The sequence below is a fragment of the Bos indicus x Bos taurus genome, chromosome 13 (genome assembly GCF_003369695.1).
Source record: "Bos indicus x Bos taurus breed Angus x Brahman F1 hybrid chromosome 13, Bos_hybrid_MaternalHap_v2.0, whole genome shotgun sequence".
NCBI classification, from domain to species: Eukaryota; Metazoa; Chordata; class Mammalia; order Artiodactyla; family Bovidae; genus Bos; species Bos indicus x Bos taurus.
This window is the reverse complement of record NC_040088.1, coordinates 51,791,325-51,800,440: the sequence shown is the minus strand read 5'-3', so window position 1 is coordinate 51,800,440 and position 9,116 is coordinate 51,791,325. Positions and strand designations below refer to the sequence as shown.

At 38.2% G+C, this 9,116-nt stretch overlaps 1 protein-coding gene across 5 annotated transcripts in view; it reads right to left on the bottom strand.

Annotated features, from left to right (window-relative positions):
- Positions 1–3,624: 3,624 nt before the first annotated feature.
- Positions 3,625–9,116, bottom strand: part of TRDMT1 (tRNA aspartic acid methyltransferase 1) — a 52,003-nt gene continuing 46,511 nt past the window's right edge. For 4 of the 5 annotated variants that reach the window (XM_027559847.1, XM_027559846.1, XM_027559848.1 and 1 more), the window contains one exon: positions 3,625–3,952. In XM_027559847.1, coding sequence (XP_027415648.1) covers positions 3,852–3,952 — 101 coding nt within the window. In that variant the 3' untranslated portion in view covers positions 3,625–3,851. Of the gene's footprint in view, positions 3,953–5,843; positions 5,915–9,116 lie in introns of all 5 variants that reach the window. The other variant, XM_027559845.1, reaches the window with a different exon arrangement.

Sequence of the window (9,116 nt, the reverse complement as noted above, 5' to 3'; positions counted from 1 at the left end):
TACCGGACCACCTGACTGGCCTCTTGAGAAACCTATATGCAGGTCAGCAAGCAACAGTTAGAACTGGACATGGAACAACAGACTGGTTCCAAATAGCAAAAGGAGTTCGTCAAGGCTGTATATTGTCACCCTACTTATTTAACTTCTATGCAGAGTACATCATGAGAAACGCTGGGCTGGAAGAAGCACAAGCTGGAATCAAGATTGCCGGGAGAAATATCAATAACTTCAGATATGCAGATGACACCACCCTTATGGAAGAAAGTGAAGAGGACTTAAAAAGCCTCTTGATGAAAGTGAAAGAGGAGAGTGAAAAAGTTGGCTTAAAGCTCAACATTCAGAAAACGAAGATCATGGCATCCGGTCCCATCACTTCATGGGAAACAGATGGGCAAACAGTGGAAACAGTGTCAGACTTTATTTTTTTGGGCTCCCAAATCACTGCAGATGGTGATTGCAGCCATGAAATTAAAAGACGCTTACTCCTTGGAAGGAAAGTTATGACCAACCTAGATAGCATATTCAAAAGCAGAGACATTACTTTGCCAGCAAAGGTCCGTCTTGTCAAGGCTATGGTTTTTCCAGTAGTCATGTATGATGTGAGTTGAACCATAAAGAAGGCTGAGCAGTGAAGAATTGATGCTTTTGAACTGTGGTGTTGGAGAAGACTCTTGAGAGTCCCTTGGACTACAAGGAGATCCAACCAGTCCATTCTAAAGGAGATCAGTCCTGGGTGTTCTTTGGAAGGAATGATGCTAAAGCTGAAACTCCAGTACTTTGGCCACCTCATGCGAAGAGCTGACTCATTGGAAAAGACTCTGATGCTGGGAGGGATTGAGAGCAGGAGGAGAAGGGGACGACAGAGGATGAGATGGCTGGATGGCATCACCGACTCGACGGACATGAGTTTGAGTGAACTCTGGGAGTTGGTAATGGACAGGGAGGCCTGGCGTGCTGCGATTCATGGGGTCACAAAGAGTCGGACACGACTGAGCGACTGAACTGAACTGAACTGTACTTTCAGTTCTAACTTAAAGGCAAAAATCATCATCTGCCCATGGATGTATGCCAAGATTTTTTCACAAAGCTATGTTTTATCTCCTAGTTTATAAGCACAAGTCTGCACAGAGTCTTTATGTGTTTATACCTGGTACACTGTAACTTAACACAGATTGTGCGCCATTGCACAATGGGGCAAAGGACACTATAATTACAGCATAATCACAGTAAAACTCTGAACCTTCTTATCGGTAAGGATCTTTGTATCAGTGAGCAAAGCCTAGTGAAAGTGTGCCAAAGTGGTTTCAGATATGCATACTGTTGTTTATGAGATCTGTACTGAGCTTTATCTTTAAACACATACACAAAATGTAGACAGTGACAGTTGACATAAACATGCACTGGCCTACAGTTTCCTTAGACCCATATTTATCTATGAGTTCCTCTGGAAAAATGGTTATGGGGAATGCCTTTTTTACTGTGGTAAAATGCACGTGAAAGTTAAAGTCGCTCAGTCATGTCTGGCTCTTTGCAACCCCGCGGACTATACAGTGCGTGGAATTCTCCAGGCTAGAACACTGGGGTGGGAAAACACACATAAAATTTGCCATTTAAACAATTCTCAAGAATTCAAGTCAGTGGCATTAAGTACGTTCATACTGTTGTTCACTCATACTGTTGTGCCATTCTCCATCTCCAGAACACTCTCCCCTCCCAGAGCCTCCACATCCATTAAACACTAACGCCCATTCCTCTGGTCCCCTGAGCCCTGACAACGACATCTCTGTGAACTTGATTCTTGTACATACCTCATACAAGTGAAATTATACAGACTTCGTCCTTTTGTGTCTGGTTTATTTCACTGAATAAAACGTCTTCAAGGTTCATCCATGACGTAATGTATCGGAATTTCCTTCCTGTTTATAGCTGAATATCATGAATAAGGCCACAATGAACACTGACATAGAAATATTTGAGTGTCAGCTTTCAATTCTTTTGGGTATATACCTAGAAGTGGAATAGCTTTATTATATGGGTAATTTTATGTTTAATTTTTTAAAGGAATTGTCACCCTCTATAGAGGCTGCACTACCTTACATTCCCATCAGTAATACAGAGGGTTTCAATTTTTCCACATCCGGATGATTGTTTTTTGAGAATAAATATCTCGTCTTATTTCTTTTCATTTCTCTTCTACCTGTCACTTGCTTTTATTACTAAAACCAAAATCACAGAATTTATGATGCAAGATTTAGTCAGATTAGAGCCCTAAATCCAAGAATGGAAAGGGAGAGATAGAGAAAGTTAAAAGTTATGCCTTTTTTAATTGTGGTAAAATGCACATAAAAGGCAAAAGCAAGCTATGAAAATAGCAAACTAAAGGTAAGTATGTACAAATGAAGAAGGGACGGTGGATTTTGTCTTTCAGAAGGAAGCAGAATTAAAGATAATTAGATAATGTGTACCTAAATTTTTCATCAGTATGGCATACTGATGGAAAGGTAATCAATAATCTAGGATTATTATTTCTGACATTTTCTTCAGACTGTTGCAAAAGGTGAGTGATGATAATTTATTCTAAAATATTTTACACATTTGTTTATATAAAATAATGTTTAAAAAACTGAAATTAAGTAAAATTATTCAATATTTTAAACAGGCTAGAATCATCATTTTAGAAATAGGATGAATCATCTTAAAATAAAATGAGAGATTCTTAAAGCAAGCAAAGAAGAATTAAACAGCCTCTTGATGAAAGTGAAAGAGGAGAGTGAAAAATTTGGCTTAAAACTCAACATTCAGAAAACTAAGATCATGGCATCCGGTCTCATTACTTCATGGCAAATTGATAGGGAAACAATGGAAACAGTAACAAACTTTATTATCTTGGATTCCAAAATCACTGCAGATGGTGACTGCAGCCAGGGAATTAAAAGACACTTGCTCCTTGGGAGAAAAGCTACGATCAACCTAGACAGCATATTAAAACATAGAGATATTACTTTGCCAACAAAGGTCCATCTAGTCAAAGCTCTGGTTTTTCCAGTAGTCACGTATGGATGTGAGAGTTGGACCGTGAAGAAAGCTGAGCGCCGAAGAATGATGCTTTTGAACTGTGGTGTTGGAGAAGACTCTTGAGAGTCCCTTGGACTGCAAGGAGATCCAACCAGTCAATCCTAAAGGAAATCAGTCCTAAATATGCATTGGAAGGACTGATGCTGAAACTGAAACTCCAATACTTTGGCCACCTGATGTAAAGAACTCACTAGAAAAGACCCTGATGCTGGAAAAGATTGAAGGTGGGAGCAGAAGGAGACGACAAAGGATGAGATGATTGGATGGCATCACCAACTCAATGGATATGAGTCTGAGAAAGCTCCAGGAGTTGGTGATGGACAGGGAAGCCTGGAGTACTGCAGTCCATGGGGTTGCAAAGAGTCAGATATGACTGAGCGACTGAACTGAAAGCAACTTTAATTAACATACACAAATATATAGTATCTCAAGTTTATATACTATTTTATAATACTTTATAAAATATTCATGTAGACATTAAAATTCTAATGTTTCTAAACTTGTCTATACCATAATATTATAAAAGGAATGTTTAACATATATATTTACTACTTTCATATGAAAATATATTCTCCTGAAGCATAAGTTTCACCTTACAAAACACAGTAATATAAATTTAAGGAAACAAAATGGCATTTCCTGACCAACCCAAACTTCTTATTAAAGAGAAAGATAATTTAGTCAAATTTTGTCAAAATTAATTCAAAAAAGAATTTCAAAGTTACTATATGGATATGACAGAAAACTGTGACCCTCTTTCAGAGTTATTTAAAAAATTAGTCACATAGGATTTTGATTAGTTTAGCTACAACATGCACGTTGAGACTATTTCCAAGTAGACGGTAACGCTGTTTGACAGTTGTCATCTCAGGAAATCCTAGAAAAGAGAGATAATGATTTACAATACAATCATTTGAAATATTAACTTTCAGAGACAAAAGGATATATTCTTTAGTGGATATATCAAACTACAGGGACCAAAGGCACAGTGGCCCCTGGTTGGGGAAACTATTAATAAGATCCAGCATGCCATCTGGTGTGGTAAAAAAAATATTAAAAAAGCGCAAAGTATTCTATGTTTAATATTTATCTTAGTACTTATTAATAACATTATGTATTAACAATATTATGTGTATTGTATACAACTATAAAGTATAGTGCAACTCAAACTTCAAGCATTATCAGTAAAAATCAGCTGATCCAAGGTTTATTCATGTTATAACATGTGTACCAATAGTTCATTCCTCTCCATGTCTGAATAATATTCTATCATATGGATATACCATATTTATTTTATCCATCCATTCATTGACAGGTATTTGGATTTTTCCCTACTTTTTTATTATTATAAACATTGCTGTTATGGACATGGACATATGTATGCACGTGCAAGGTTTTTTTCAATTTTCTTAGATATATACCTAGGGGTGAGACTGCGGCAAAGTCAAACTGAAAGTCGCTCAGTCGTGTCTGACCGACTCTTTGCGACCCCATGGATTATACAGTCCATGGAATTCTGCAGGCCAGAATACTGGAGTGGGTAGCCCTTCCCTTGTCCAGGGGTCTTCCTAACCCAGGTCTCCCGCATTGCAGGCGGATTCTTTACCAGCTAAGCCACAAGGGAAACTGCAGGGTCAGACTGTAACTATGTCTAACATCCAAGGAACTGCCAGGATGCTTTCTAAGGCAGTTGTACCACTTTATATTCCCACCAGCACTGTACAGGGATCTGATTTCCCCACGACTTGTCAACACTGTTATTATTTGTCTTTTTGTGAAGTGGTATCATACTGTGGTTTTGATTTACGTTTCCCTAATATCTAATGATGTTGAACATCTTTTCATGGGCTTATTGACCATGTATCTATTTTCTTTGGAGAACCGTCTATTGAAATCTTTTGCCCACTTTTAAACTGGATTATTTTTCTTTTTATTGTTGAGTCATGAGACCTCTTTCTAGCAATATATTCTGGATACAAGTCCTTTATATTCTGCTTATACAAACTGAAATTCTCATACTGAAGTTCTTTTTGCTACATCCTTTTTCAAAGTGAAATCTTCTGCAGATACTATATTTGCTGGAACAAAACCTTGCACATACCACCATCAGAGACTGTCCAAGCATGAGAGTGGACACTAGAATCTTAGTTACAATCCCAGAACTTCACATTCAGAACCCTTTGACATAGCAATTAAAAAAAGCAATCAGTTAATAAAGGAAGTAATTAAAGAGCATTACAAAAGCAAAAATTGGGCTTTCCCCGTGGCTCAGTGGTAAAGAATCCACCTGCCAATGCAGGAGACAAGCGTTTAACCCCTGATCCGGGAAGATTCCACATGCTGCGTGTGCAACTATTGAGCCTGTGCTCTAGAGCCCAGGAGCTGCAGCTACTGAAGCCCTCACACCCTAGAGCTGGTGCTCCCCACAAGAGAAGCCACCGCAATGAGAAGCCTGCGCACTGCAACTAGAGAGTAGCCCCTGCTTGTCGCAACTAAAGACAAGCCAGTACAGCAACAAAGACCCAGCTCAGCCAAAAATAAATACATAAATTTATTTTTTAAAAACTTCAAAACTTGATAAAGTTGCTTCATCAACACTCGACATTACATTACCTGCAATAAAATACGAGTGATTACCATAATAAAACTATAGTTGCAGTGGTGCCCAGTCATATAATTCCTATCATAAAGATAATGTCTCAGTCAAGAACATTAGTCATCTCAGAAGTTATTTACTTCAAAGTAGCCAGAGGTAGAAATATACCTACAAACAAACTTTAAGACTATCCCAGGGATGGTCCTTTGTGATATCAAGATTGTATCAATGAGGAAGACACATCTGAAAACAAGCAAGATTTGTAAACGGAGGGAAAACATGTATATCTACAGCTGATTCATAATGATGTATGGCAAAAGCCATCACAGTATTGTAAAGTAATCATCCTCTAATTAAAATAAATATTTTAAAAAATTATATATATATAATGCACACATATATATACATGCAATGTATACATGTATGTATTTCATATATAGGAACTAAAATCTAAATTTGTTTATGGAAAAAATTACATAATTTTTTATTTTATTTTTTTATAACTTTTTTTAATTTTAAAACTTTACATAATTGTATTAGTTTTGCCAAATATCAAAATGAATCCACCACAGGTATACATGTGTTCCCCATCCTGAACCCTCCTCCCTCCTCCCTCCCCATACCATCATCCCTCTGGGTCGTCCCAGTGCACTAGCCCCAAGCATCCAGTATCGTGCATCAAACCTGGACTGGCAACTCGTTTCTTACATGATATTTTACATGTTTCAATGTCATTCTCCCAAATCTTCCCACCCTCTCCCTCTCCCACAGAGTCCATAAGACTGTTCTATACATCAGTGTCTCTTTTGCTGTCTTGTACACGGGGTTATTGTTACCATCTTTCTAAATTCCATATATATGCGTTAGTATACTGTATTGGTGTTTTTCCTTCTGGCTTACTTCACTCTGTATAATAGGCTCCAGTTTCATCCACCTCATTAGAACTGATTCAAATGTATTCTTTTTAATGGCTGAGTAATACTCCATTGTGTATATGTACCACTGCTTTCTTATCCACTCATCTGCTGATGGACATCTAGGTTGCTTCCATGTCCTGGCTATTATAAACAGTGCTGCAATGAACATTGGTGTACACATGTCTCTTTCCCTTCTGGTTTCCTCAGTGTGTATGCCCAGCAGTGGGATTGCTGGATCATAAGGCAGTTCTATTTCCAGTTTTTTAAGGAATCTCCACACTGTTCTCCATAGTGGCTGTACTAGTTTGCATTCCCACCAACAGTGTAAGAGGGTTCCCTTTTCTCCACACCCTCTCCAGCATTTATTGCTTGTAGACTTTTGGATCGCAGCCATTCTGACTGGTGTGAAATGGTACCTCATGGTGGTTTTGATTTGCATTTCTCTGATAATGAGTGATGTTGAGCATCTTTTCATGTGTTTGTTAGCCCTCTGTATGTCTTCTTTGGAGAAATGTCTATTTCGTTCTTTGGCCCATTTTTTGATTGGGTCATTTATTTTTCTGGAGTTGAGCTGTAGGAGTTGCCTGTATATTTTTGAGATTAGTTGCTTGTCAGTTGCTTCATTTGTTATTATTTTCTCCCATTCTGAACGCTGTCTTTTCACCTTGCTAATAGTTTCCTTTGATGTGCAGAAGCTTTTAAGGTTAATTAGGTCCCATTTGTTTATTTTTGCTTTTATTTCCAATATTCTGGGAGGTGGGTCATAGAGGATCCTGCTGTGATGTATGTCAGAGAGTGTTTTGCCTATGTTCTCCTCTAGGAATTTTATAGTTTCTGGTCTTGCGTTTAGATCTTTAATGCATTTTGAGTTTTTTAAAGCTAGAAGGTGACTTTTAAAAAACTTAGGTACATTAAAAATAATAATCCTCTCCAAAACAAAGAAACCTAGAATTAAGAAGGTCAAGATAGCAGCAATTATTCAGTAAGTGAAGGTTAGTGTCTGTCTCCTCCAAAGCCTGCTATCTCATAAATGCAGGCCACTGGCCACAAAGAGAAATAGGACAACACGTGCAGGAGGATCAACGCAAAGCCATCACTACCATGGACAAGCAGCTCCCAGAACGCCTGTTCTGGACCCAGGATTAATGATGTCAGAGGCCCACGTGAAGGACAGGCCCACTCGGTGGTGACTATAGGGGCTTAACTGACTGCACACATCTACCACATTTTAAAAGAAGGTTAAGCAATTTGCCAGTGCAGGGGACATGGGTTCGGCTCCTGGTCTGGGAAGATTCCACATGCAACTGAGCACATGCGCCACAACTACTGAAGCCTGAGCATCCTAGAGCCCAAGCTCCCAACAAGAGAAGAAGTCACCACAACGAGAAGCCTGCCCACCGCAACACCGCAACTAGAGCATAGCCCCTGCTCACTACAACCAAAGAAAGTCTGTGTAGCACCGAAGACCCAGGACAGCCATAAATAAATCAGGTTTTCTCGCACATATTATATATTTTCACAGAACTTTGAAAAATCCTATTTTACCCTATTTATACCTTTAAATACTGAGAAAAAGTGTTTATGAAATAAAGGCTATAACATCTATCATTTAAAATATAAAAGCACAAATTTTGTATTAGGTATCAGATAGTTTGCAAACATGTTACATATGTTAATTCACTTACCTGTTACAACAACCCTATGAAGTTGGTACTGCAATCACCCCCATTTTACAGACACATAAACTAAGGCAGAAAGTGGCTTAGGTAGAGCTAAAATTCATGGTCTGTCTGTCTCTGGGGTCTGTGCTAAATTTCCTTACTACCAAAGTGACTACTACTACTTGAAAAAATAAACACTGAACTAAAACTTAGAACTTAGTTGCTATTAGACAGTAAATCTCTTTTCTCTCTATAGTACTATGGAAAGTACCTTTGATGACTCATCCTAAAAATGAAAGATAAAAAAGTAACAGTAGACTGGGAAATAAATTTCTGAGTGCAATTCTCACTTCTTTGTTTGATGATGTTCTCATTCACTTTGTGACATAAACTAAGACAAGGGAAGTCTATGTTTTCTTAAATAACATTCCCTGGGATAGTTCAAACTGAATGAGATCACCAAGAAAAAGGCACAGAGGACAAAACAAACCCGGTTGCTGTGACTCTGCTTGGGGAATCAATTACCAAGAGGGTAGTCAAATTCTATTGGAGTTTGTTCTCCATGCAAAAAAAAGATGCATTCCAAACATCAAGTGTAAATCCATTATTTAAATTTTAAAACATGATCTATTTAACCCATGATGTTCTTTAAGAATAGTACTGTAATAATATTACAACAAGATTAGATTTAGCAAAGCCTGGCTTTTCTGTAGTCAAGCTCCCAGTAAGTTATCAAAAACACATTTCCTCCTTGTGAGGAAATGTGAGGGAGATTTGTCTCTTCCTTCCCATGAGCTAGGTGCGAGGGACACCCTTCACCTCCCTCTGCCTAGGAAACCAATGGCATCCACAGAGTGAGAGCCCCTG